General features: G+C 55.2%; 1 protein-coding gene across 1 annotated transcript in view; it reads right to left on the bottom strand.

The window, feature by feature from the left end:
- The window catches only part of ADAMTS14 (ADAM metallopeptidase with thrombospondin type 1 motif 14), a gene marked incomplete at both ends in the record, with an annotated part of 32,141 nt that extends 16,560 nt beyond the window's left edge, over positions 1-15,581 (bottom strand). Inside the window, 4 exon segments of the mRNA XM_082001943.1 lie at positions 6,694-6,890; positions 8,128-8,284; positions 14,665-15,086; positions 15,509-15,581. Coding sequence (XP_081858069.1) covers positions 6,694-6,890; positions 8,128-8,284; positions 14,665-15,086; positions 15,509-15,581 — 849 coding nt within the window.
- Between the last annotated feature and the right edge of the window lie 10,028 nt (positions 15,582-25,609).

Raw genomic sequence — 25,609 nt, 5'->3', positions numbered from 1 at the left:
AGAGCGGGACTTTCTTATTCCCCAAAAGTCTCCAAAATCAACACCGCCATAAATGGGGGTTCACTGCAAAAGCTGAGGAAGTCAAATTAAAACCATTTTTAATATTGACTAGAATTAATGTTTAAATAAAAATGTACTTTTTCAACTTTGCCCAAGGGAGAAACAATTCGTCTCAGCTCTATCATAGCTTTTCCAGCCTAGACGAATATTATAAAGGCGGATTTATGGAGCTTTTCTCTTCCCCTTCCCTGTTTCTCTTTTTTTTAAGCTAACATTTGAACTCAAGGGTTGGGTGACGACTGCCCCTTTACTGCTGCCCGCATCCAAGCCTGCCATTTCCCAGACTGCACAAGTGCTTCACGAGCCCCCCGATTTATAGGCTGTGCTTCTGTTTGAAATACCTATTCGGACCATTTTGAAACCCAAAGACCCAGCATTAACGTCTCCCCACGACAACTCATACTCCCGTGGAGCGGCTCCCGGCTTTGCAGGGAGGTGATGCGCATCCCGAGCCTACCACGTCCCGCATGCAGCAAAATCAATTTAAAAATAAAAAAATAAATTTAAAAAAAAATAAAAATCAATCCATCAATCAGTAAATCACCAGCCCATCCCCATTCGTGCACTGCTGCATCCCTTCGGATGCACAGGCTGTACGCCCCGCGGGGTCGTCGCTTCACCAGCGCGGAAAGATAACCCATCCTCGGCTCACCCCCGCTTATGGGGGTCGGGATGCTCCTTCGGGCTGCGCCCGTACCTTTTGAAGGCATTTCGTACGAAAAACGAGCACGTGATGGCTTTCTTCCGACGCGAGCGCTTTTTTGGCGGCGGGGGGGGATTGTGCACAGATGGGAGGAAGGTCCCGCTTGCAAACGTTCCTCGTACCCACGGTCCCACCAAAGCACGGAGCATCCGTCCCAGCAAGGAGCTGCAACAGCCCAGGGGGGTGACGCTCAGCCCCGCGTTTTGGGACGTGGGAGGCTTTGGCACCCCGGAGAAAAGGCTAGCGGAGCTGAGAAGTCCCACACCCGGGAGTTTGAGCCTTTACAAAAAAATATTCCAGCCTTAATGCGTGTCATGCGAAAGGTAATACAAAAAGGCAAGAATTGAGGGGGGAGAGAGGGAGAAACGAAAAATGTGCCGTGGCCCTGGAGAGCCGGACCTGGGGGACGGTTCAGGGGAACACGGGGGAAAACGCGCCCATTGCCTTCACTTTCCGAAATCCTTGCGCCTTTTCCTTCACCGCCGGCGCTCGTCGGGAGCTGGAGCACCGTTAAGCCTGCGCTTCAGTCGGCACCTCAGCTGCGTGCCCCCCGCGCCCGGGGACCCCCCGATCCGCTGCGGTGATGCTCCGGGCTCCCGCCTGAGCGACCTCTCCGCCAGCCGGAGCTCCCGGCCGAGCCGCTGCCTTGAGCTCGCCGTGACTCGGAGCGCCCGAGGGAGAAGCGCGGACCTCTCCCCAGCCGGCTGCACCGGGTGTTTTGGCAAGGCGCTCAGCAGAGCCCCTGGGCACCGGGAAAGGATGCTCCGTGACTACCTGCCGCGCAGCGGCCCCGGCCAGCGGGGGAAGAGGAGGGTCGCATCCAGGGGAGGAAGGAGCACGAGCAGAGGAGCTGTCGGGGCAAGAGCTTTGCTCCGTGCCGGCTGACCGACCCCTCAGCCCTGTCTCTTCCCACCAGCAGTGCCTGCAAACGTTCCCCACGTCCGAGACCAGCGCCCTGCCCCGAGCCGCGCACGCCCAGGCAACATTAGCTACCCTGGGAGAAAGAAAATTTGGGAACAGCGATATTTTTCACAGGCTCTGACAAGTAAACTCATCAACACCCTCCCAGCACCGCGCACCCTTCCTCAGCTTGGAAACGGCTCATTAAGGGACTAAGATGCAAGAAGTTGTATCACAGAATTGTTCAGGTTGGAAAAGACCTCTGAGATCATCAAGTCCAACCACCAACGCAACACCACCATGCCCACTAAACCGTGTCCCCAAGTGCCACGTCCACACGTTGTTTGAACACCTCCAGTGATGGTGACTCCACCACCTCCCTGGGCAGCCTGTGCCAATGCCTGACCACCCTCTCGGTGAAGACATTTTTCCTAATCTCCAGCCTGAACCTCCCCTGGGTGCAACTTGAGGCCATTTCCTCTTGTCCTGTCACTTGGTTACTTGGGAGAAGAGACCAACCCCCACCTCACCACAACCCCCTATTATTCCAAGATGGGATTTAATCCCCCAAATCTTCCTTTTAAAGCAGTGCTAAATCCCACACTCCCCCAGCTAGCAGGGACTAGGTACCCCTCCAGCCTCTCAACCGAACGGTCAACCCTAAACCCCAGCCCCTCTTTCATCTAGGGGCGGGCAGCATTTAGGCGGGGATCTGTACCTAACAGATACCAGCTCGGCAGCGACCCTTACGGTTAATTTAGAAAGCAGATGTGGAACCAGACTGTCCAAGGCCACTTCCCTTAATAGCCAGAGACAAATAATTGACAGGAAAAAATAAAAATTCAAAAGGGCTGGGCGCTTGCTGCCCGTCAGCCCGCCCTGGAGCTGTTTGGAGTCGGCGGAGGGGATGGAAACGGGCCCGGAGAGCAGTTTGCAGGCTTGGCACGACGCCCCTGCCCTCTGCGGATGCCGCTAAGCGAGTCAACGTCTTCGAAGAAAATCCCTCTGGAAAAATACCTGCTCAGCAAAGGGCTCCGGTAAAAGGCCCCACCTCCCCGAAGGTAGGTGGGATAAAGATCTTCTTATCCCTCCCGCCCCCGCGCTCGGCTGCCCAGCCTGTATAACACTGTCACCGGGCAAGAAACGCTCTCCTATTTCACTTAAAAGAAGCTTTTTTTCCCCCCTCCTAAAAAAGACCAGCCCTTAAAGCCGGCTGCGTGGCAAGGGCAAACCAGCAAGAACAACCAGCCCGCAGGACCCCCGCAAGCGACTCCAAAGCCCCCGGTCCCGCAACGCCAAGGGGACGACGCGAAGCTTTACGGCGAACGAAAAGGAACGTGAAAACCCCCTGCATCCCCCCCCTCCCCGGGGAAACGCTCCCCTCAAGACCCTCGCCTGCTGGGGCTGAAGGGGGGTAGGGACGGAGGCGGAAGCCCCCCCCGGCCGCATCCCGGGGATCCCCCCCGCAGGGACGCACGCCGCCGCCAGCGCCTCGGCGAGGGCTGAGCCGCGTTCACTCACGATTTTACCACGCGTCGCCCCAAAAACGCCGCAGCAAACACGGGGGTCTCTAGAGGGGGCAGGAAGAAGGGCGTGCATGCGCGAGAGAGACATCGGGGGTATTTTTTGTTATTATCAGTCAGCACGGAGATGGCTCATGAACCTACCCCCCCAAAAAAAAACCCCACATATATGCCAGAAGGACTATAATTTGCCCATTATCCCAAAACGGCACCACGCTCAGCAAATCAGTGCCTCGAGCAATCCACACTCCAGCTTGGCTTTTCAGAGAATCCCAGGTTAAGAATAAAGCCGGAGATCTGATCTTTATTATTTTTCTTCCCCCCCTAACCCTCTCCTCCGCGGAGCCTCAGCGGCACTCGCTCGCTCAGCCCCTGGGAATAATAATCCGGCAAGTCCCAGCCTGGAGAGGGTTCTGACTCACGGGGGTTTCCCTAGTAACCCGAAACAATGGGAAAACACCAAGTACCTTTGCATCCTTAACCAAATCACGGGCAAATTCCTACGAAATCCCAGCAAACCCTGCCCCGAGAGCGGCCGGTGGCAAGTCCGCGGGAGAAGACCATCCCCGGGCTTTCGGACAGCCAACACAGCCCCCAGCTGAACTGGGCAACCCCCTCCCGAGGAGCCCCACCGGAGCGGCGAGAGGCTGCAAAGCAAAGCGGGACACAAAACCTTTCCTCTCCTCTTCCCCCCACCCCGGGGTCCCCAACCCACCTCCCGCCCTCCAGCCCTCGCGCGCAGCGGTCGCCGCGGCTGGGGGATGCCGATTTGGCCCGGGTAGCGTCGCGATCCCTGCGGCGGGCTGGAAGCGAGACGGGGGAACGGCTTCCCCCCGGCCGCCACGCCGCCAGACATTCACCCCAAGAGCCCGGCAACAGGGAGGGGGGTCTCACCTCGGCGCCGAGCCATGAGGTCGGCTGCCTCCTCCAGCGTGCGCAGCACGCGGCGGCGACGGCAAGCCTCTGATTTTTGGCGCGGAGGCCGGCAAACGACTCCGAGCAAAGAAGGTCAAGCTCGTGTCAAGCCTGCTATCCAAAGACCGCCGGGGAAAAAGGAGAAAGTGAGAATTTATTGGGGTCAGGATGCGTTTCCCAAGCCTGTGACCCACCTCGCCCCAACACCCTCGTGCGCGGCTCCAAGCCCAGAAGGGATCGGCGGGCTGGGAGCCGGGCGCCAGCGGGGACGGCAGCCTGCGGGGAAGCTCTTAGGTGCACAAAAGGAGCAGTTATCCCGTCGTCAGCTTCCCGCCGCGGACGCAGCTTAACAAAAAGCCTGGCATCCACGTTTCTGGCAACGAAATAAGGCGTCGGGTTTGGGTTTTTTGGGTTTTTTTTAAAAAAAAAAAAAGAGTTCTCCCTGACAAATCATTTATCGTCGAGCTTCAGCCGACACAGTGCTCCTAATAAAAGGGTTTGTGCCTCGGGGAGAGCCCCAAGACCCTACCTACAGCAGCGCCGGGAAGGGCCACGTGTCCCACCACCCAATGGAGACCCCAAAAAGGGCCAGGAAAGTTTCTTATCAACTTCCAAGCTCGTCGCCCCCTTCCCTTGGGATAGATCTTGATAAGAAAACTCCTGGAGGCTTTCCCAGCTGGCTCCCACGCAGCATCTCCCCGGCGTACTCCAGCCCAGCTCGTTAAGCCTTTTCCTCGTTAGAGCGCCGGCCAAGGCTCTCCTCCTTCCCCTCGCCTCCAAGTAATGGGATTAGTGTTCGGCTGTGTGGTCCCAGCACGCTCCTCCCCGCCAACCCCCGGCACCCTCCTCTCTCTTTCCCTCTGCCATCCAGGCCAGAAAGCTTTTTTTTTTTTTTCCTTCTTTTTTTTTTTCCTGCTGAATCGGGTATTTTAAGGCAATCCGAGCCGGTAAGGAAACGAGGCGGCGCCAAGGGAAGAGGAGGTGGACGGAGGTCACGGCAAAGCTGGAAAGAAAACGCGCTAAAAACCAGAAAGAAAGAAGGGGAAGAGGGTGGGGGAAGGCTGTATAGAAGGAAATAATACTTGGGGAGGTAGTGGTTGTGTGCATTATCCTGGGGTTTTCCCCCCTTGTATTGATGCTGCTTTTTTTCCCCCCCCTCGTTATTTAATTCGTTAGTCTCCGGCGCTGCCTTTCCTTGAATAAGCCGGCGGTCCCTCCTTCTCCCAGCACAGCATCCCGCACGTTGGCTCCCTGAAAAGTCCCGCCCGCGGGGTATAAACCGTGAAAACCAACCTTTCGGTCAGAGCTGGCAATCCCCAGGCGCTCAAAAACCACCCGTCCCCCCAAATCGGAAAGGGAAAAATGACATCACCTCCGACGCCCGCAACGTGGGAAGAGCCCCGGGTCAGAACGGGGAACCCTGCGGCTTCCCCCTCGCAGAAGGGTTTCATAAGCTGAGGGGAGAAGCTTTCAGAGAGTGGATTTAAAATTCTAAAAAGCCAATGCCTTCACGGCAACATTTTATCCTCCGGCGCGTTATCCCGCTGCCCGGGGTAGGACGCTCTCGGCATCGGGCAGAAATAACGCCCGAACCGACAAAACACGCAAGAAAAAAGCAGAAGCATCTTTCTAGCTCGGTTCTTCCTGAGCTGGTCGCACCTTTCGAACGCTTCCCGTCACCTTGCAAGAGTACTTAGATAAAAATAAATAAAGAGAGGCGAGGGTAAAGCCTGGAAAAGGGAACAAAAACTGGGACAACGCACGGAAGAGATCTTTGAAGGCTGACCCTATTTGCAGACGTTCAGGTGCCGGCAGAGCAAACCTCCTGCAAGATGAACAGCTGAATAAACACTGATCCTTCCACAGCTCGCTGGACTTGGGGAACACTTACATTTTTAACTGAAAAAGGAAAGAAAAGCGGCGTAGGGAATCAGCACAGGCTGCCCCACGGCCCCGGGCGAGGGGAGATGCAGAAGCAGGGCTGATGTAAAGCCGCTATGAATTCCTTCAAAGACATCTGACTAATACTCAAGGTGCACGGGTTTTCCCAGGAACGCGAAAAAACTTCTGAAAACCGAAGTTTATCAACAAATAAACTTTCCCTCTATCAACAAATATTATTCAAAATAAATAACAAACATCCTAATGACCAGAGAAATAATAAGCATCATACTTTCAAACTCAATAATCAACAGCCATTCTCCTCCCTAGCATTTGCTGAGATGTCGGCCACGGTCTTGGCCAGGAGAAACAGAAGACGCTCTCGGACTCGCGTGACAGACAAGTGATGGCAACCAACATGCCGGACCCTGCCGTTGGCCAGGGGAACGTGATGGAGATGAACGTAGGAGATGAACGTAGGAGATGAACGTAGGAGATGAACGTAGGAGATGAGCAGAACCTTCCCTCGCTCCAGCTGCCGCAGCTATTAAACACCAGAGCTGGCTGTGCGAAGGAGCAACCCTTCCTGCAGCACTTCTCCCCCCTCCGAGCCCATTTTTTTTTCCAGGAAAACGGATTTGCAGCATCCGACGAGCGGTAAACCAAGGGAGGGGTGGGAGCCCCAGCCACCCCGCCAAAGCCAAGCCTTACTATGTTCATGAGGGTGAGGACGTAGTTCTGGACGTGCTCCTTCCCGTGGAAGCGTACGACCGAGTCGTCCACCGCCAGCAAGACCTCGATGTTGTAGTCGTCCTTCCTGGCATGGCGCCTCTTGCGCTCCGCGTCCCCCAGCCGCTCCGTCATCAGCTCCAGGGAGTTGGGGAGGTCGCCCACCCGCACGCCGGGCGCTGAGCAAAGCATGGAAGGGCAGAAAGAGAAACAGCTGGTGAGGAGACCCAACGCCATGGTGACACTCCAAAAAAAACATAAATTAAGCAGGAAAAATAAATAGGACATTTAACTTCAACCAGGTTGCTGATCCAGCTTGCTGTACGGTGGGGAAAGGGCTCTGAATTGGGAGCGACCAGCGATGATGGTCCTACACTGTCCGGTGGGTGGTGGTGGGACACCTGGGGAGGTGGGGAGGACACGTGCAAAGCTGGGGGCTGCTCTTTGAGAGTAGAGAGCCGTAGCCAGAGCATCCTTCGTCCCACCCTTCGTCCCACCCTTCACCCATCGCCCAGCGGTCCCTATGAAGCTCTCAATCACAATTCCATCAGCGACGCTACAAAAGCAACGAGCACGCCCTGGAAAACTTTGAAATTCTTTTAAAAATCAGGGAGCCCATTACGGTGCCACGAGAGGTGAACAAACGCCTCCGAGTAAATAGAAATAGGTTTATAGAGTGATTTTGCGCAACGTCGACCCCACGCTTGTAAAGACCTCGGGGCGCGCTCGGCTTTGGGCGGATGAGAGGGGGAGCCAGCAGGCGATTTACGGGCGTAGAGCGCGGCGAGCGCACGGCTACGTGATGCTAGTAAAAAAAGCCACGTTTTCTGCTTCGACGCAAAGAAGGAGGGAAAAAAAAAAAAAAAAAAGGACAAGGCACCGGAAAAGTGAAAGGAATTATGAATGGTATAAAACTGGTTAATTGACCTTGTAAAATGTGGCATCGATTTGCCTTTTTAACAGGTGATAGAAGTCAAGGTATAGGCGATTAAAACAAGACTGCAGCACCTACATCTCTGCCTCCGAGCTGCAGCTGGAGGTCAAGGCAGACCAAGTCCGGCTCCTCCTGACCCCTTCGCTCGCGAGTCCTGACCCTGCTTCCCATCCCAAGGCTGACGTGATCATCCATGCGCCTGATCACACCCGTCTAGGAGATTCTTCCTCCTCAAGAGGAAGGATAACTCGTACAGAACTCATCCAACTTTAACCAAATTCGGAAGAATTTCAAAGTTCCCAGCAAAACCCCGACGTTCTCTTTCCTTTCTTCTCACCGATGACCCAAGGGGCAGTTAAAGCCAGCCTAAAGCCATAGGGCTAGACTTATGACCCAGAGGGCAAGCAGAAGGAGGAATCGTTCCCCCACAAGAAAGAGTTATTATAAATTGCTGGGAAACCCTAGATTCGAGGAGCCCCTACCTTTGGGGTGGAGGTCCTGGCGGGGCTCGGCGCCGTCTTGCCGGATGGCCGACCGACGGTACACCACGTGGGCCCTCCCGTGCTCCTCCGTCTCCTGCTGCCCCCTCTCCAGGGGCTCGATGAAGAACTCGCTGCTGTCTGTCCGAATGAGGCCAGCCTGGACTCCATGAAGAAATACAGAAAAGGGGAAAACAAACAAACAAACAAACAAAAAGGTGTGTTTTTATGTAGGCATACAGGTACATACACACTCAACAGAGTCATTGAAGGTTGACGCAGAGCAGGCACAAACGCAAGGGGAAAATAAGATAAGTAATAATACACCCAAATAAACCGGGTGTCCTGTTGCTACTGCATGGCACTGGGATGGATCCGTTACCACGTTCATGCACGATGAGCCTTGATTTCTTCTGTAGGTGGAAAAAATAAATAAATAAAAAAAGGAGGGGACACACCAAGTTAAAAAAAAAAACCAAAAAAACCAAACAAAAAAACAAACTGGCCACGATTCCAATTACGTCTTTACACGGCTACGAAACTCCGTCCCTCCTGATCAGCGACGGGTTCTTCTGCCTAACGCTGCGCGTCGGGGGGGATACAGGCTGCTCCCATGCCACCCCGCCTTCCCCCATCCCCATGCCTACGACCGGCGATCGCGGCAAGGAGGAAGAAACAAGAAACCATCGCCTTTGCCCCACGAAGCACTTGGGGAACTAACGCAGGGGAATCCCTTCGGAGGAGAAGCTGGGGAGCGTTGTGACTCCACCTCTCAAAGAAGGGGAAGACGAATGAGAGGGCAAACATGGTTTGCGCAGGCAGAACAGATGGGTCTTCTTCTTATAGCAAAGCCTTTGACGGCATGTACCTACTGGAGTCGTCCCCAGGGCTGGGGTATCGGAACCGTTCTCATCAAATAAAATAAAATTAAATTTATATATTTATATATGTATTTTGCCCAGAAGACGTGAGCTGGGCTCAGTGAACAGCCAGGCAAAGCTGGGGCTCTTCCGAGCCCGCCTGGGTCATTGGATGCCCGTCGCATTCACGTACCGTTGCGCTCATCGTGGCACCAGCCAACCTGGCTCTGTTAGACTTCATCAAATTTCCTGCTCCACTTGGGCTTTATTAGCTGCTTAGCTCCTCTGGAAAGCAGGTTTTTGGCTGGTTCTGTTTCACCTCCTTCCTGAGGAATCTAAGTACGGGCAGTTGCGCTAGGATCAACTGGCCTGACACACGTATCTCAGGTCCTCCCGGTAGGAGACATTCAGGTCACCAGGGCAGGACCTCTCCAGCCAGGGCTCGTCCCACCAAGGAGATGAGGATGACAACCGGGTTCAACCAAGGGTCTGGAGCACCAGGCAAGGTGGTTGGTGATGACGCAGAGATCAAGCCAGGGGGTCAACCCACAGGTCAGGTCCAGTGACGGTTGGGCGAGTCCATGATGATGGGGCAGGTCCAAGCCGCGGCTCTTTATTATACGGTAAGAGAAGGTGGGCACCCATTGCTCAACGCAAAAACGAGTTACCTAGGAGGGCAGAGCGCCGGGCAGGCACGGCAAACGCATTTGGATTTTGCCCACGTGATTTACGCCTTGCACATGGCTACAAATTTGGGCTGGGGTGGCACTCCCGCTACCCGAAATCCCCCAGCGTGACACCCCTGCCAGCATCCTACTTTAGGCTGGCGGCAGAAGAAGCAAGAAGGTGTCTCCTGGGACACCGCTACCCCCTCGCAGCCCTGCCACGGGGCGTTTCACCCGGGACGAGGGACCCCAAAGCCGGCTGATGGTTTTACGGCGAAAGCCGGGACTTGCTGAGTCAGGCGGCCGGAGGAAAGCCGTGCCGCCGCGCCGGGGCAAGGCTGGATTAAAATACGAAAGAGCCTGGTCCGAGCCGCAGCCCACTTGGGTTCGCGCTGCTCTACAGCTCGTGATTCGTTATATACGGCTCACGAAATAAAGCAGCCCAGGCTTTCTCGCCCGCGCTTTCTCCCGAAGCAACCAAGAAAACCCAAACCAACCCAAAAAGTTGCAAGAGGCGTGCAAGAACCTGCTCGGTCTCAAAAAGGCGCAGCTCGGGTTGTATTTCAGCCTTTTGGGGAGGTTGTAACTGTAGGGAGGCAGCAAGAGAGCCCCAACAGGCTTTCCCTGGGCTCGTGCCGGGAGATCGATCCCATCCTCAACGATCCCTTTGCCACATGCTTCCCAATCCCCAATTTTATTCGGTTTAACGATACCAAATCGAATGGAATCTGGCAAGGCGGGGCTATCGTTACTGATATTTCTAACAGGAGATGCCGCCTGCAGCTCTCGGTGAAGGCAATTCCCAGCCCTTTGAGGACAATTCCGCTGGAAAGAGGGAAAATACACTTCTTTTTTTTTTTTTTCTTTGAAGGAAAACACCGAACTCCCTTCTGCCAGCTCGCGGAGGGTGAAGTCTTTCTGGCTCGCCTGTGTCTCCCCAGGCTACGGGAGAGACGAACTGGCCCGGCACCAGCCTCGCGAAGGGGGACCCCAGGTAAGCGGCTCCTCCGCCAACCGCTGGGGAAAAAAGCTCCAACTCCCACAGGAATTTAGGAAATTCTGACACTTCAACGCAGCTGAAACGTGGAAAAATGAATAAAGCCGCTCCGCTCGAGCCAGAGAGGCGAACAGGGCCGAGGAGGGGGAAATCCAGCTGCGTGCCCAGTATGTGTTTTTCCTACGCGATTCACGCTTAATTCGGACAAAAAGTCCCAAAAAGCCGGGCTGCGTGAGCGCGGGCACCGCCGCTACCCACCGCTCTGCTCTCACCCAGAGCCTGCCCGGCGAGGGCGTCGGCGGCATCCGGAGGGACGCGTCGGACCCGCGCGGAGCCAGAGCCGGAGCCGGAGCGGCGCGCGCGGCAGCCGGGGACGGCCCGGAGGCGCCGGCTCGCCGTGTTGGTACCTCTCCATCTGCGAGCTCGTTGGCATCACGGGGGAAGAGGGAATTAAGCGGGATAATTAATCGCCGAGAGTTTCAGCCCGCGCTCTTCACCGGGCACGCGGTCTAGCAAGGGCAAGACGCTAAGCAGGACGCGGAGAGCGCTTTCCGCCGGCGACGGTGCGAGGTAAAACATCACCTCTGCTCCATCCCCGTTGAGAGCAACATCTCCAGACATCTCACCCTCCGGGCATTTAAACCGGCTCCTTTTTTCTTCCCCGAAATAAACCCCACGGTTCGGGAGCCGCGGGGAAAATCCCGGCGGACAAAGCCGGGCTTTCCGCACCGGAGTGTCGTTACGGGCACTGCTTCTCCCTTCGCTCCCCGTTAATTACCGCTCCTGAGGGCTTTTCTGCTCTGCTCATCAGCTGGCACCCAGCCGAAGCAGGCCAGGGCAACGGGGACGGAAAACGCTGGCTCTACACTTTGCGGCACGTCGGCGTTCGGTGCAAATAACCCCGGAGAGCAGAAGGGGACGAGTCAGCCGCGGAAAGCAAATACGGTGCCCACGGGCGATAATTCCTTGCCCGTCCCTGCAACCAGCAAAGCACGAAGGCAGCGAGGTCAACCGCACGCTGCTAAAGCCGGCGCGGAGAAGACGGGATGCCTTTGCCGCCGCGAGATGCGTCCGCCGGGGGAGATTTCTGACTAACGCTACTTTACCAGTTAGGAATTTGGTGGCTTGGATTAGCTTTGAAATTATTTTATGGCCGACAGCATCTTCCCACCCTGGTACGAGACACCCTTGCCAAAAAAAAAAATTTAAAAAAAGCCAGATTTTCACGCGTGGATGCCTGCAGCAAATAACAGCCGTGGAAGGTGCCATGGGTTTGGCATCTGGGGGAAAAAAAAAATCAGCTCACTTCCATGGCTAAATACGGATTTAGGAAGGACTTAATGTGTACTCTTTTTTTCAAGAACTGGGCTGGTTTTTCCTCCCCCCCCATTATTTATAATCTCAGTCTCCGTTTATACACAGCGTCGTCTCTTTGTGTACACAGCCTTCATCCGCAGCATCCCGGAACGCTTCATTGGACCCGAGACGAGCGGCCAAGCGCGGTCCCGCGCCTCCCACGCATGCTCCGCTGAGACGCAAAAGCCACGACCCCCTTTTAAGGCTCCTGGGTAAGCTCCCGGAAAAAGTCGGCGGCGATTCCAGGGTACGTGCACGTCCGAGAGAGCAACAAAGCTGCCTACAGCCGGCGTCCCCGCCTCGGGTTAGTCCCTACCTGGCACGACAGTCCCCAGCGGGTACGTCCCTCCCCGACGCTCCGACGCTTCTCCGTTGGGTCACGCTGGAGGTGCGGCGTGGTCATAAACATCATCTCCCCCTCTCATCCACGCCCATCGCCACGCTTCCGTTTCTTGGTCCGTTTGCTACATCCAGCTCTTTTTACTGCTTTTTTGGGTTTTTTGGGTTGTTTTTTTTTTTTGAGGGGGGGTGTCCTCTCGCTCTCACAGCCCCACCGGAGGGGACATGTACGCTGCCAGATTTCCTTAAGCCAGAGGACCATACAGCAATCTACGCCAGCCAGAAACCCCCGTGAAAGAGAGAAACCATCCACTACGTTGGCCGTATCACAAAATCCTCTTTACCAGGGGAGGAGCAGAGCTCCCGCGCGGGCTCCGTCCTCCTGACCTCTTCCCCCAGCCTGCCATTGCCACATGTGCTTCGCCGGATGATGGGAAATTGCTGCTTGAGGCCAGGGCACTTATTTGTTGGCCACGGAGCAATAAATACATTGCAGGAAGAAGAAGAATAAAAAAAAAAAAAGGTGTTTGATTTTCTTCTCCCCTGCCTCCCCTTCCCCGGTGCCGCTGGAGTCCCACACGAAGAAATAAAACATCGGCGAGACAACACATCAGCAAAAGGGATGGAGGAAGGTGCCGCTCCTGGGGAAAGAGCCGCTTCTTCCTCCACGTGAGCTTGAGAGCGGGGTAGCACCGCGCGGCGAGAGGCACAGCTGTAGAAATCCAGATGCAGAAGCATCCTGCGGGACAAGCTGCATCCCAAACCGGCGTCGCTGCTCCTACCTACGGCCAAGGGAAGGCTGGAACAAGGGCAAAAATACTAACAACCCCCTCCTGAGGAGGTGTGCAAGGGGCTGAGACGAGAGAGCTTGGGGTTAAAGCCTGGAAAAGTTAAACTAAAGCCTGCTTGAGCTGGACCCTAACAGCAGAGCGGGCTCCGGGAAAGAGAAAACCCGCTAACATCGTCCTCGCTGCTTCCCAGGACACGGACTCGGCTGCCGGCAGCTTCCAGCATCCCTTCGCTCGTGACGCCAGCGGCAATTCTATCTGCAATGCAAGCTGCACCCTTAAAAAACAGGTTTTCCCTCCAGACGCAGCCCTTCTAGTTGCTTGCTGGAGTTACGGGAAATATCTTCAAAGTTTTCACGCCCGCCCAAATCGGCCGGCCCCAGCGCGATCCGTGTCACGGAGAAATATCTGCAAGTTGACAGCTTCATCGGATGCTTCAGAAGTTGTGGATTATGTGCTAAAATTGTCAGCAAAGAAAATAAACTACTATACGGAGGCGCAACGTGTATTTCTAGCTGCGCTGCTCTGTCATTTCTGCTTGTATAGTAACACCAGGCGCCATATAAAAAGAAAGGAATGCCAAATTGTTTGTGCTAGCAGCCAAAATTGGCTAAGGAACTCCCAGAATAAAACAACCAAAAAAGAAATATAAAAAAAGAGGGGGGGAGGGGGCCACAAAAATAAGGCATTTATTCCAACCCAGGAGGGACGTAAGTGGCACCAGGAGAAAACAGCAAAAGCTGGCACCTAAAACAAGAATTAAATTGGCTGAAAGGAAATTTGAAGGGCAATGGGCCAAAGGTATGAAAAAACCCGAAGAAATTCCTCAAAATGTATCAAAGGTAGGAAACCCACGGGCAGAGCAGACGCCGGGGCTAAGGAGGTAACGGAGCCATTTAAGTAATTAAAGCGCTGCGGCAGTAAGTTACCGATGCTGAACGGCGCTCACCCTGCTCTCGGGAAGCCAAAAGGCTCTGAGCACGTCAGCTATTATTTTTAAAAAAAAAAAAAAAAAAAAAGATGCTCAGTGGGAGCAAAACCGCACGCTAGCAGTGATTCCAGGAGATGCTGGAGCTCGCTCAGCCTCATTCGAGGGGTGAGAAACGCGGAGAAAAAGTTCCTGAAGCGATCCCGAGGTAAAACACGGGTGAGCGAGGATGAAGCAGCACCGCCGGCAGCGCGGGTACCCGCCGCGGCGGCAGGGCTGAGCCCCGCGGGCGCAACGGCATCTGGCAAGGGTCCACCTCCGGGCGGGAGGCAGCCCAGCTACGGGACAGGCAATTTTTTCATCCCCTTTGAATAAATACAGCTGCACGTATAGCGGCGGGACGGCGCGCTCGCACGTGCCGTACCCTGCCCCGCTTACGGCACGAGCCACGTGGGGGCGAGGGAACGCGCGGCAGCGGGTAAAGGCGCAGACACCGAAGGCATCACCAAAAAATCAGGTTTCGGGACGCCGTGATCCACCTCTTAAGAGAAAACCACACCGAAACACGGGCAGCGCGCACGAAGCGCCCCGCCGGCCTCGAGCTTACCAGTCCGTCGCAGTTGCTGATGGCCACGGTGGCTCCGGGCATGCCGGAGATGTCGCCGGTGAAAAGGCACCGCTGCTGGAGGGGTTCCCGGAATAGCACCTCAAAATCCTCCTGCCATTCGGCCACGGCGCCCGGCGGCACCAGCCGCCGGTTGGGCCTCAGCCGGAGGTGCAGCTCCTTCCCAAAAACCGTGACGTTGAAGTAGAGGACGCGGCCGCCGGCCCCACGGCGCTGGGGGGACTCATCCAGGGGGCTGCGGGGGACGCGGCGGCGGGCCGGGCGCGGGGCCGGCGGCCGGGCGGCTTCGCCGACGCCCGCCGACGCCTCGCCGGACACCACGTGCGAGAGGAAGCGACCCCGGCAATCGGCGCTGAAGGGGACGATCACGCCATACTCGCCGAGTCTGCCGGACAGGAGGAGCTCTGCGGAGACAAGACGGCGGGAACGGGCTCGGCGACGGGCGCGCAGCATCCCGCTCGCGCGTCGGGGCGCCGGTGGCCACCCCAACTTCGGGGAGCCGCTTTGGCGAGCCCCGCCGCAGCTCGATAAACCCAACAGCTGGTTTTTCCCCTCCCAACGTGTAACTCCGCTTTGTAGTTTTAACCGGGCGCGTCAAACGTAGCAGAATAAACTCGGGCTGACGTGCCCCTCGCACGCCAAGCACGCCAGCTATTTCTCACCCAGGCTCCAACCCCCCCCCCCAACAATTTCCCATTGAAACCAACACACACACACACCCCCCCCCGGCTCTCCCCGCAGCCCTCTCCTTTCTCCCCGTCCTCCGGGGTGCAAGCCAGCTGTCAAAACGCCCCCCGCCCCCCCCCCGGGACCCCCGGGGCCGTACCTGGGGCGCTGCCGGCGGCCAGGCAGCCCTGCAGCGGGACGAGGCAGGAGAGCACCAGCCGCAGATAATCCATTTGGGGCCGGCGGCGCGGCGGGCTGCGGGCTGCGGGGCGGGATGCGGGGCGGGCGGCGCCCGGTGCCCGCCTCCCCCCGCCGCCGCCGCCGCCGGGGCCGCCGCCGCTCCCGCCGCCGCCGCCGCTGCCTCCGGGGAGGGGGGGGGGGGGGGGGGCGGCGCCGCGCTGCGCGCCCGCGGCCCCCGTGAGCGGCGTGGGGCGGGCCGGGGGGCAGGGTCTGCGCGAAGGGGTGGGAGTTAGGGTTGTTTGGGTTTGGGTTTGTTTTATTTTTTTTTATTATTACTTTTCTTGATATTTTATATTTTTTAAATTTTTAAATTTTTTCTCACGTTTTTCGTATGTGAAAAAAAAAAAGTTCTGGGGTCGCGTTTGGATGGTTCTTTTCTTGGAGATTTTTTTTTTTTTTTTTTAAAAAAAGCAGCTTTTTCGGGCGGCCGGCTCCGGCCTGCCAGCCGTCCCCTCTCTCCCTCCCTCCCGCTCGGCCCCAGCCCTGCCCGAACAAAGGCGAGGCGCGCCGGCAGCCGCCGGAGCCCCCCCGCCCCTGCCCCGGGGGTTCTCCCCAAAAAACCCACCCCAGGCCCCACGCTGGAGCCAGACCCCGCACGGGGGACTTCCATAGGGAAAGCCAAATGGTCTCCCAAGCGCTTAAACCGCTGCCGCCTCATGAGGTGTTAGGTAAACATCTTGTTTAGAACCATCTGGGATGAGTTATATATATTTTTTTTTTTTTTACTCCTCCCCTCTGGTTTTAGGAAGAGATAACGATGGGAGAAAGCGCTTGTGCCAGAGCAGCGTCTCGTTTGTGGATGCGGCGTTGCCGGCTCGCCGAGGATGATCACCGCTCGGCTTTTCCAAAGGGCACGGCCAAAGCTTGGCGGCCGGGAGCCGCCACACGGTCGTGCTTCATCAGGCTCCTCGTCCACCACCCTTACCAGGCGCAAATAAATGAGGCAGTCCCCTAAAAAATAAACAGAATTTCGACAAATCCCCACAATAAAGGGGTTTCTCTCATCGCTTATTTTCATTGCCGAAGACACCCACCACCTGAATGTTTAAAGCACCGGGGCAGAGGACGGGTAGCCCCCGGAACCCTCTAGACCGGGGCCTCTCAGCACCTCTTGCCCAGCCCCGATCTCTGTCAGCGCACAGGAACATGTCTCCTGCTGCCGTTTGCATTTGCTGGGACCAGCTCTTTTTTTTTTTTTTTTTTTTCCCTTCCAAATCTCATTCTGGAGAGGAGTCTAAGGCCAGCTCCGGGAGGGGGCTGTGCTGCGGCACTGGTAATACCAGTTGTGCTGGTTGTGCCTGGGTTATATTTACCTGGGGCCTCGGGGGCAGTTTGGGTTACGCTCAGCGACGACGCAAAGCCTGTCCTAAGAGGTTTGAAGACCTCCCTGCCTCTTCAAGACCTCCCTGCCTTGAAGACCGTGTCGTCTAAGCCGCCGCGGCAGCCAGAGCGCGATGCGAAAGGTGAGCCGAGAAAACAACGTGCCAGGCTGCAAACTTCACATTAGCTCTAAAGGTAGAATCGTTATTTTGGATCTCCTTGGTAGGCCCTCAGTTGGAGCTTTGCTCCCAGCCCACGAGCGCAAGGATGCCAGGAGCGGCAGGAGAAGACCGCCGTTTGAGAAGAGCCAGCTTTGGCAAGCCCTGCTTACCACGGTTTTGGACAGGAGTGGATGGTGGGACTGCTGGGCGCCGGAGGAAGTATCCACATGTGGGGATGGAGAACCCCTTGGAGATGGTCCTGCTGCGGCCGCTGCTGGTGAAGCGGTTCTCCGGCGCTCTCCCGGTCGTGTTACAAGGATGGACGCTGCCGAAGCAGCACTCTGGAGCTGCAGACGGGGGTGAAGAACCTTGCTTTCCAACTAGGTGGTTGGGTTGGGGTTTGGGGAGAGGAGGGGAGGCTGCGGTCTCGTGGATCAAAAGCCAACCAAAAAAACCACCCAGTAGGTAAAGCTCTAAGATACCTCCAGAAAAGAGCTGAATAAGCTTACTTCAACCAGAGGAAGGGAGTGTCAAGGTGGAAGACCAGACTTCACTTCCCGAAATAAAACTCTGCGTGCTTCTGTTGCACGGCGCCATGTGTAATTAAACACAAGAAGTGATATGTAAGAGATTCTTCCCACGAAAGATAGAAAAAGAATTTGTGCTCCAAGCATTTTAGGTGATTTAGGCAGATACAGCATTAAAGCTGGAACAAGCCCTTATTATGACTAAACAGGTTTATGACAAAACGCGTAATAAAGACCATACTTTAGTTGCGAAGAACAGCTCCACAAAACATCATTTAATTACTTTTTTGCAGAGGCAGAAGCTATTCCTTCATCCGCAAGATCCCGGAACTCATTCGGTCCCTCTAGACCGTTAACACTTCCCCGACGTTACCAAACCGTCGGCTTCGGCAGCCTAAATCTGGCTGAAGGACGGCGGCCACGGGCTGGCACGCAATTCCTCCCATGCACGGCCCTGCCGAAGGCAATAAAGAAACGGCGCAGGGCACCGATCCTGTGACCCGCAACGCGCGGTGACAAGAAGACCCTTAAGCGGATCTCATGAGCTCCAAGACGCTGAGATGTTAATTCGCCACGCCGCGTCTCCTTGACTTTAGGCTTAACCTTTTCCTTTCCATTTTTGAGTTCAAATGGAGCCTTTTCCTTTTTTTTTCCCCTCCTCGAATGCGATTTTGTCTCGAGGCCCCACTTCCTCCGTCGATAATACACTTTGCAGTTCTGCTTTCTGCTTCAACAGGTGCTCCTCCCTCACAGCCCTGAGATTTGCCAGTGTCGTCTTTTCGGGGACATTCCCCTTTACTAGGTCCAGGGAGGAGCAGTGTTTTTTTCTTTCCAGCCTCCTCTTTCCTGCTTTTAAAAACCCAAATCAGATTATTTTCCTTCCGGAAGACTCCAGCGTGTATTCCCAAAGCCTGATGTTTACCTGGCGGTACCCAAGCTCTGCCCATCCTGGAGAGATATGGTGTGACCAAGCTCTGCCCGCCCCGGCCAGGTACAACCCGGAGCCGGAGCCCGAGCCCAGGTGACGTGCCCCAAATCTCCGCCTGGGGTGATCCCTTCCCCACCGGCAGCAGATGCGGCCATCGGTCCCTAAGTGCAATTAATCCTGAATTTGGGGGCTAGGGAAACCATCACACCAGGCTGGAAGGATTTCTTTAAAAAAAAAAAATTAAAAATTACTTAATTGGGTCTATTTTTTGTGTCTTATGGGTACTCGTCGTTTTGCTCAGCCGTGCAAGCCTCCTGGAGGGGAGAGCATTAGGTCCCATGAAATGATAGCAATCTCCACCAATTACCTAAAGCGGCTTTTCTACCCATAATGTCATGAGTTTAGGAGCCAGGAGCTGGGGATCAACCGGAGCGAGAAGCGAGCGCTGTATTTCCAGCCATCAGTCACCACATTTCTTCTTCCCAGAGATTTAAAGCCTGGCAATGGGCTGATTTCTGGTGAGAAATGGTAAAAGCAGGAGGAAAAAAAAAAAAAATTAAAAAAAAAAAAAAGAGGAGGAGGAGGAGGAGGAAGGAAGCATTTCTCCAGCCGATTGGTTTGTGTTTTTAAAGCAGCGAGCAGGAGCCCTGGGAGAGCTGGATTAGCACCCTGGGGGAGGTGGGCTGGCATCCCAGGGGAGGTGTTTTAGCATCCCGGGGGGGACGGAGGAGCATCCCGGGGGGGACGGAGGAGCATCCCGGGCACAGGTAAGACGGGCGGCGGGGGACGGCCGTGGTTTTGACCCGATGCCTGTGCCCGTCCCGGTGCAACGCACACCCAGGCACAGAGACGGGCGAAGGTCTGCGGCAGCGCCTGGCGCTTCGGGAGCCGCCCAAACCCCCTCGCCGCAGGGACCCCAGCGCCTCTGCAGGGCGTGCCAGCCCCCCACGCCCCCCCATTCCCCAAACGAGAGGGCAAAAGCGCGGGCAAGGCTGCGGGTGAGCGAGCATGACCTCATCCCTCAGACACGCGGAGCCGCCATGAGATTAAAAACCGGAACGCAGTCACCGCCGCGGCGCCGGTGGCAGGAGGGGAGCCCGGCTCTCGGGGGAGAAACCCCCCGCCCCGAGCATCTTCCCTTCACTCCCCAAGGCATCCCTTTTCCAACACCTCGGCCTTTCCCAGGCGGATTTTTCGGCGCGCGGCCGGAAGACCGCCGAGGAGGGTCACGGAGGTGCCGTGCTCATCCGGGAGCAGAGGGGGAGAAGCACGAGCCCTGCTTTTGGAGGCACCGCATCTGGTCTCCCGCTGCCCCGAGGCGGGATGGTTCCTGGCAGACCTCTCCCTGTTCCCTGCTTTGAGACCTCTGAAGCTGGAGGGAGCCTCCAAGAGCCCCCAGAACTCTTTTTTAAATTTTTTTTTTCTGCTCTGCCTTGTTTTTGTTATCCTGGGAAGTTTTTCCTCCTGTTTGTTTCTTGCAGCTACTTACGCCCAGGAGTTTTTGTGTCATTTGCTTGGATTTTCTTGCCGTTCCTACAGCCCTTTCCCCGCACGAAGGTAGCTGCCGTGCCCCTCCGCAGCCTCCCCGATCTCCTCCGACCTCTCCCTTCTTCAGGCCGGCGCTTTCCCTGGCTGTGGCGCTGAGCTCGCGGGGCACCCCGAATAAAATCCGATTAGCCATCCTGCTCCCCCGCAAAGGACCGGGGACACGACTTAAAGGCTGCTGGGCTTTTCCTCCAGAATTGCAAAAGCAAAGCCATGCCCAGCCGCCTCGCGCACCCCTTGGGTCCCTCGCGCACCCCTTGGGTCCCTCACACACCAGCACCCGCAACACTCGCGCACAAACTCGGAGCCGCGAGCTTCGCTCAGGGAGAAAGAATATCGATGCAGATATACGCGTCTGATGTATATATATATATACACCCTGCCACCGCACCAAAGACGACGGATGCTATTACCAAGCCAAGTGGCAATGGCAGCGACGGGCACTGCTCTTCCACGAGGCCCCGAAGACGCTGGCATGATCCCACCTTTTGCAGGCGAGACTCGGCAGCAGGTGGAAAACCAAGTTCTTCGTACGGATTTAGCACCTAGGAAGCAAGTGGCACGTGATGCTGTGGGGTTTTGAGAGGGGCCGTGTCCTTTTCCAAGACCGAGCGGGATGGGAAACTGCAGCGAACTCCTGTGGGGCTCTACCTACGTCTTCCCTAGGTCCTACCCTCTTCCCATCGCCGGCCACCCCTGCAGCCCACGTCTCCGGAGGCTGCCGGGCTCTTGGCGTCCTCGGCGAGGCCAGCATCCCTCATGCGCGTGGCGTGAGGCCATTCCCCCTGCAGCCAACGCGACGGCAAGCTGTCGCGGGAAGATGAGGACGGTCCATGAAGGACAACAGCAAGAATCCTCTGGAGAGCGACAAATTCCCATACGGACACCCGCCCCGCGCCAAGACGGGGATGGAGCGCAGACCCGACCGGGGTGCGCATCCTCCTGACGCAGCCGGGCAGCGTTCGCTGGGATCAGAGCCCTGCAGCCAGCTCGATCCAGGGGGGGGAAGCGTCTCCCACTATTCCCACCTAACTACGTCGCTCCGTGCCTCCGGGCATCGCTTCTCTCGCGAGCCGGGCTCGGGCTCAGCCCAAAAGCGCATCTTGATTACGGTCTCCAAATTCCTGCAAGATATTTGCCTTGGCACCGTGGCGGAGACAAAGCCGGGAGGTTTTTAGGGGCCAAGAGTCCCCCCTCAGCCCCCTGCCCACCCAGGGATGAAGAGGCGAGCTTGGGAAACGAAACCGTAAAGCTGAAAAGGGAATAAATGAGCCAGAAAGCGGAAGTCGAGGCCAGCCCCGGCCGCCGGGAGATGCCGAACTGCAATTTAGGGGATGGCGAGACGAGGTCAGCGAGATTTATACCGACAGCCTTGGATGGCTCCCAGCCCCTCCCGTCAGCGGCGAGGGCTTGGAAAAGAGGAGGGAAAAAGTTGCTCTCCTTCTAGGAAGCGCAGGGTTTGCGGAGAGTGCTCCGCCGAGCGCGGAAAGCAAAAAAAGAAATCCCCCAAAAAACTTGTTTTCCGAGCCTAATGCAACGCGGAGCCCGGCTGCAGCGAGGGGTCGAACTCCGGGTCAACGGGACCGCAGAGGAGTGCAGGCGCGTCGGCACCCCCTCGCTTTAAATCAGCCAGCCGCCCGGCCAGCCCAGACGCCTGGGTGAGGGGCGCCCCACCGCGACGAGAGGAAACCCGTTCAACCGCTCCTTCCCCAAAACAGAGCGCCTGCCGAGGGGCCTGATCGCTGCGGCATCCGAGAGAAACACGTACACCGTATCCCCGGGCCCCAGACGGCTGCTAAAGCCTCTGCGCGCCGGCGAGCGGCCGCGGCTCGGACCACCCGGCGGGCGGGACGCTGACCCCCGGCAACGCCCGCATGCCACCAGCACCGCCGTCCCTGCCAAAACGCGCACCCCCGCCGGAGCCCTGGGTGGTGGGAGACATCCACCCCTTTATTCACAGCACGATTTTCCCTGTCGAGGCGCAACACAAGCCAGGTTAGCCGTGCCCAGCCTCCCTCCAGCCGTGCCTTCCCCTCCCGACCCATTGACCACCTTATTCATTTTTAATCATCCTCCTGCTAAAATTAAGCTTACTGGAGTGTAAAACCCAAATCTATTGGGATTTTCCCCCCCCCACCCCCTTCCAGCTAGCCACCGAGCATCTCCCAGTTCCCCGGGGCCTCGCTCATCCCCGCGGCCAACGGTTGTCATTCCGGCATGGCTTTCGATCGAATCTCATTGAGTCCTGTCTCCTCTTCCAGCGCTTTCAGCTTGAGCTGGGGAAAATTAATTTTTCATTTGCGTGGGGCCGAGGGGGAAAAAAAAAATCTCTTTCCCCCCCCCCCCTTGCAATATTCACAAGTCAAACGTGAGAAAGAGAAGAGGAAAGTCATTCCAAGCCTGGGGGAGCGCAGGTTGTACACGCTTGGCTGCAAAAAAAGAGCCGGCCTTGACGCTTTGCGTGATGCCCCCGATTTTTGGAGCTTGGGAAAAAAAGGCAAAATGAAAATAAAACGTGGAAGAAAAAGAAAACTGTGAAATGAAAGACAGATGCGCTCCCTGTGCCGAGGTCTGACAGTGTCGTCGGGGGGTTCCGCTGGAGCGGTACAGTGTCAAAAGGAAAACAGGGAAATAATAATAATAATTATTATTATTATTATTATTATTGCTGTTATTACTATTTTAAGAGCTGTTATGTCAGAACTATTCAGGGTGGGCCGGCGCCAGCACGTGCCTCCCCGGCACGGCTTTCGCCCGCTGACAGCTCCCCTGAGCTCAGCCCCTCCCCGTGCACCCTCCCCTGCGTCAATAAATAGAAATTATATCATCCCCCAGCCCCAAAACACGCTTTGTTTTTGCTTGGCTTGGGTTAGGGAATACGCCCAAGTCGGTACCTGAAAAAAACGCCGTGGGACTCAGGTACATCCGACATTTTATATAAAGTGGAGCTGCCCCGGCTGGGTAGGGAAAATAAGAACAAAAACAAAAAAAAAAAGTGTTTTTTTAAAAAAAAAAACACAAAAAAACCCAATCCAACAGCGCAGCCCTGAAGTCCCCGATAGCTGCGGCGGGTTTCCCCTTCCAGTCCCACGTGCCAGTGGAATATTGGCTCCTCGGCGGATTTTCCCCCTTTCGGTGGATGAAAAAGCAGAGACACGTGAATTTAAGCTCCCAAGGATTTCCACTCGCCAGCAAACCCTGGCCGAGGGACAGCAGCACCGTCCCCTTTACCTCTGTTAAGCCCAAAGAGGGGTCCCTTTGCCAGGGCCCCCCACTGAAAGATGGAAAGATGCGGAAAGGGAGAACCTGGCCAGGAACTGTTGCATTTTTGCACATTTTTGCATATTTTCGCACATTATTGCACATTTTTGCATATTTTCGCACATTTTTGAGTCAAAAAAAACCCCAAGCCTATCCATAACCTTAACAAAAGAGGGAGGGGGCTCCCAGGCTGGCTTATTCAGGGGGATTTTCACAGGGGGGGTGAGGGAGGGGGGATGTGGTGGTGTCCCCCCCGCCACGCAGTGAATTTATGCATTTATTTGTTGCATATATTAATTATAGGTATTATTATTCCGCCGGGAAACGGTCTCCGGCAGAAAACTGGGCTCCCGCCGCTAAAAATCCTCCCCCCCAGCAAAGCAGCTCGGTCCGAAGGCGAAGGCTGAGCGTTTGGTATGAAAATATGTTTTAAGAGGGATTTAAGAGACACCTTTTATCCCTGTACGGATAGCGAATCCCCTTCGGCACCGGCGACGGCCACAGCTTCATCACCTCTCATGAGATTTTGGGGTTTTGGGGGTTTTTTTAATCGGACCCATACCTTTGAGACGAGGCGAGAGCACGCGTGCGGCACGCCTACTGCAGAGAAAAACCTGGAAAGGGTGTATCAGCCTGCAGCAAACCCCCAGGGGTGGGAAGGCAAATAGGAGCATTAATAACTACGAGCGTATCCGTTTTAAAAAAAATAAATAAATAAACTCGTTAGCCGGTGGCAGAGCGCAGGTACAAAAGGTGCCGTTGCCATTTTACCCCCACGCTGCAGGCAGAAGGGAGGGGGGAAAATTAAGATAAAGTATAAAATAATATAGAAAATAAAATAGAAAATAAAATAAAATATCAAATAAAAATAAAATAGAAAATAAAATAAAATATCAAATAAAAATAAAAATAAATTAAAATTAAAAAATAAAAATAATAAAAAAGTAAAAGTAAAATAAAAGTAAAATAAAAATAAAAATAAAAAATAAAAATAAAAAGTAAAAGTAAAATAAAAATAAAAGTAAAATAAAAATAAAAATAAAAATAAAATAAAAATAAAAAGTAAAAGTAAAAGTAAAATAAAAATAAAAGTAAAATAAAAATAAAATAAAAAGTAAAAATAAAATAAAAATAAAAGTAAACTAAAAATAAAATAAAAAATAAAAGTAAAATAAAAATAAAATAAAAAATAAAATAAAAGTAAAATAAAAATAAAATAAAAAATTAAAATAAAATAAAATTACTATTTTTACGGCAATGGAGCTGGACTCCCAAACTGGCCAAAAAAATCCTCTTTGATGATCATCCAGGGTATTTTGGCGGGCAGGAGCAAGCGTCTCTCCTTTGCTCCGTGCTCGAGGCTTCCCGAGCAGCGTGGGGAGAAAACGCTCTGCAGGCAGAAATCGGGGCGGGGTGGGGGGGTGCCCGTGCCCCCAGCTTTGGGTCCCAGCCGCCGGGGAGGGGTGCGAGGCAGGTCCCAGCCCAGCGGGGAGGGAGGCACCCACGGGGGACGCAGCACCCCGATTTCCCTGGGGAAAGGGTACGGTCCAGCCTGGCGCGCGTGGCGCGGCCGCCTCGAAATCCGCTCCTGCAGCATCCCCTCCCTCTCTATACATATATAAAAATATATGTAAACCAGCCCTATTTTCCCTGGCGGAGGCAGAAAGGCAGCGCTATTTGCTAAGCCTTTTCAAAATGCTCCAGCCCCACATCTCATCTCTTTCGGGCTCCGTCAGGGTTGTTGCCACAAAATTTCGACTCCGCGAAAACCTCCTCCATAGGATGATAAGGGGTGGGTATTTTGGGGGTGGGTTGGGTTTTTTTTGGTTTTTGGGGGTTTTTTGGTTTTTTTTAATGTGTTGGTTTGGCTTTTTTGGTTGGTTTGGGGGGTTTGGGGGGGGGTTTTTTGTTGTCTTTCCCCGAGAGCCTGCGAGTTTGGGGAAAAGGGTAAATAAAACAGAGCCCACCCGCCCCCCCCAAAAAAATGGGCAAAGAGCTGTGGGGACGCCCCGTGTCCCCCCATGGAGACGAGGTGCCGACCCTGATCTGCTATATGGACGGATCCTATACCATCGAGCCCGTATAGCAGAAAACCAGGCAGGGAGCCACGTTCCCTGCTCCGAAATCAACCCTTGAGGGTTTTATTAAAATATCACTTATTTTAAATATCGACTTACCTGCCCCCCAACCACCCTCGGGTCCCCTCGGCTGCATTCCCGCGCCCGACGCCCTGAAGGTGGGGAGAGGCGGAGAAATAGGGGTAGAACAAGAAGATGGGG

Source organism: Phaethon aethereus (genome assembly GCF_964289735.1).
Source record: "Phaethon aethereus genome assembly, chromosome: 7".
NCBI lineage: Eukaryota > Metazoa > Chordata > Aves > Phaethontiformes > Phaethontidae > Phaethon > Phaethon aethereus.
The sequence above is the reverse complement of the archived record's forward strand: the minus strand, read 5'-3'. Positions and strand labels throughout refer to the sequence as shown.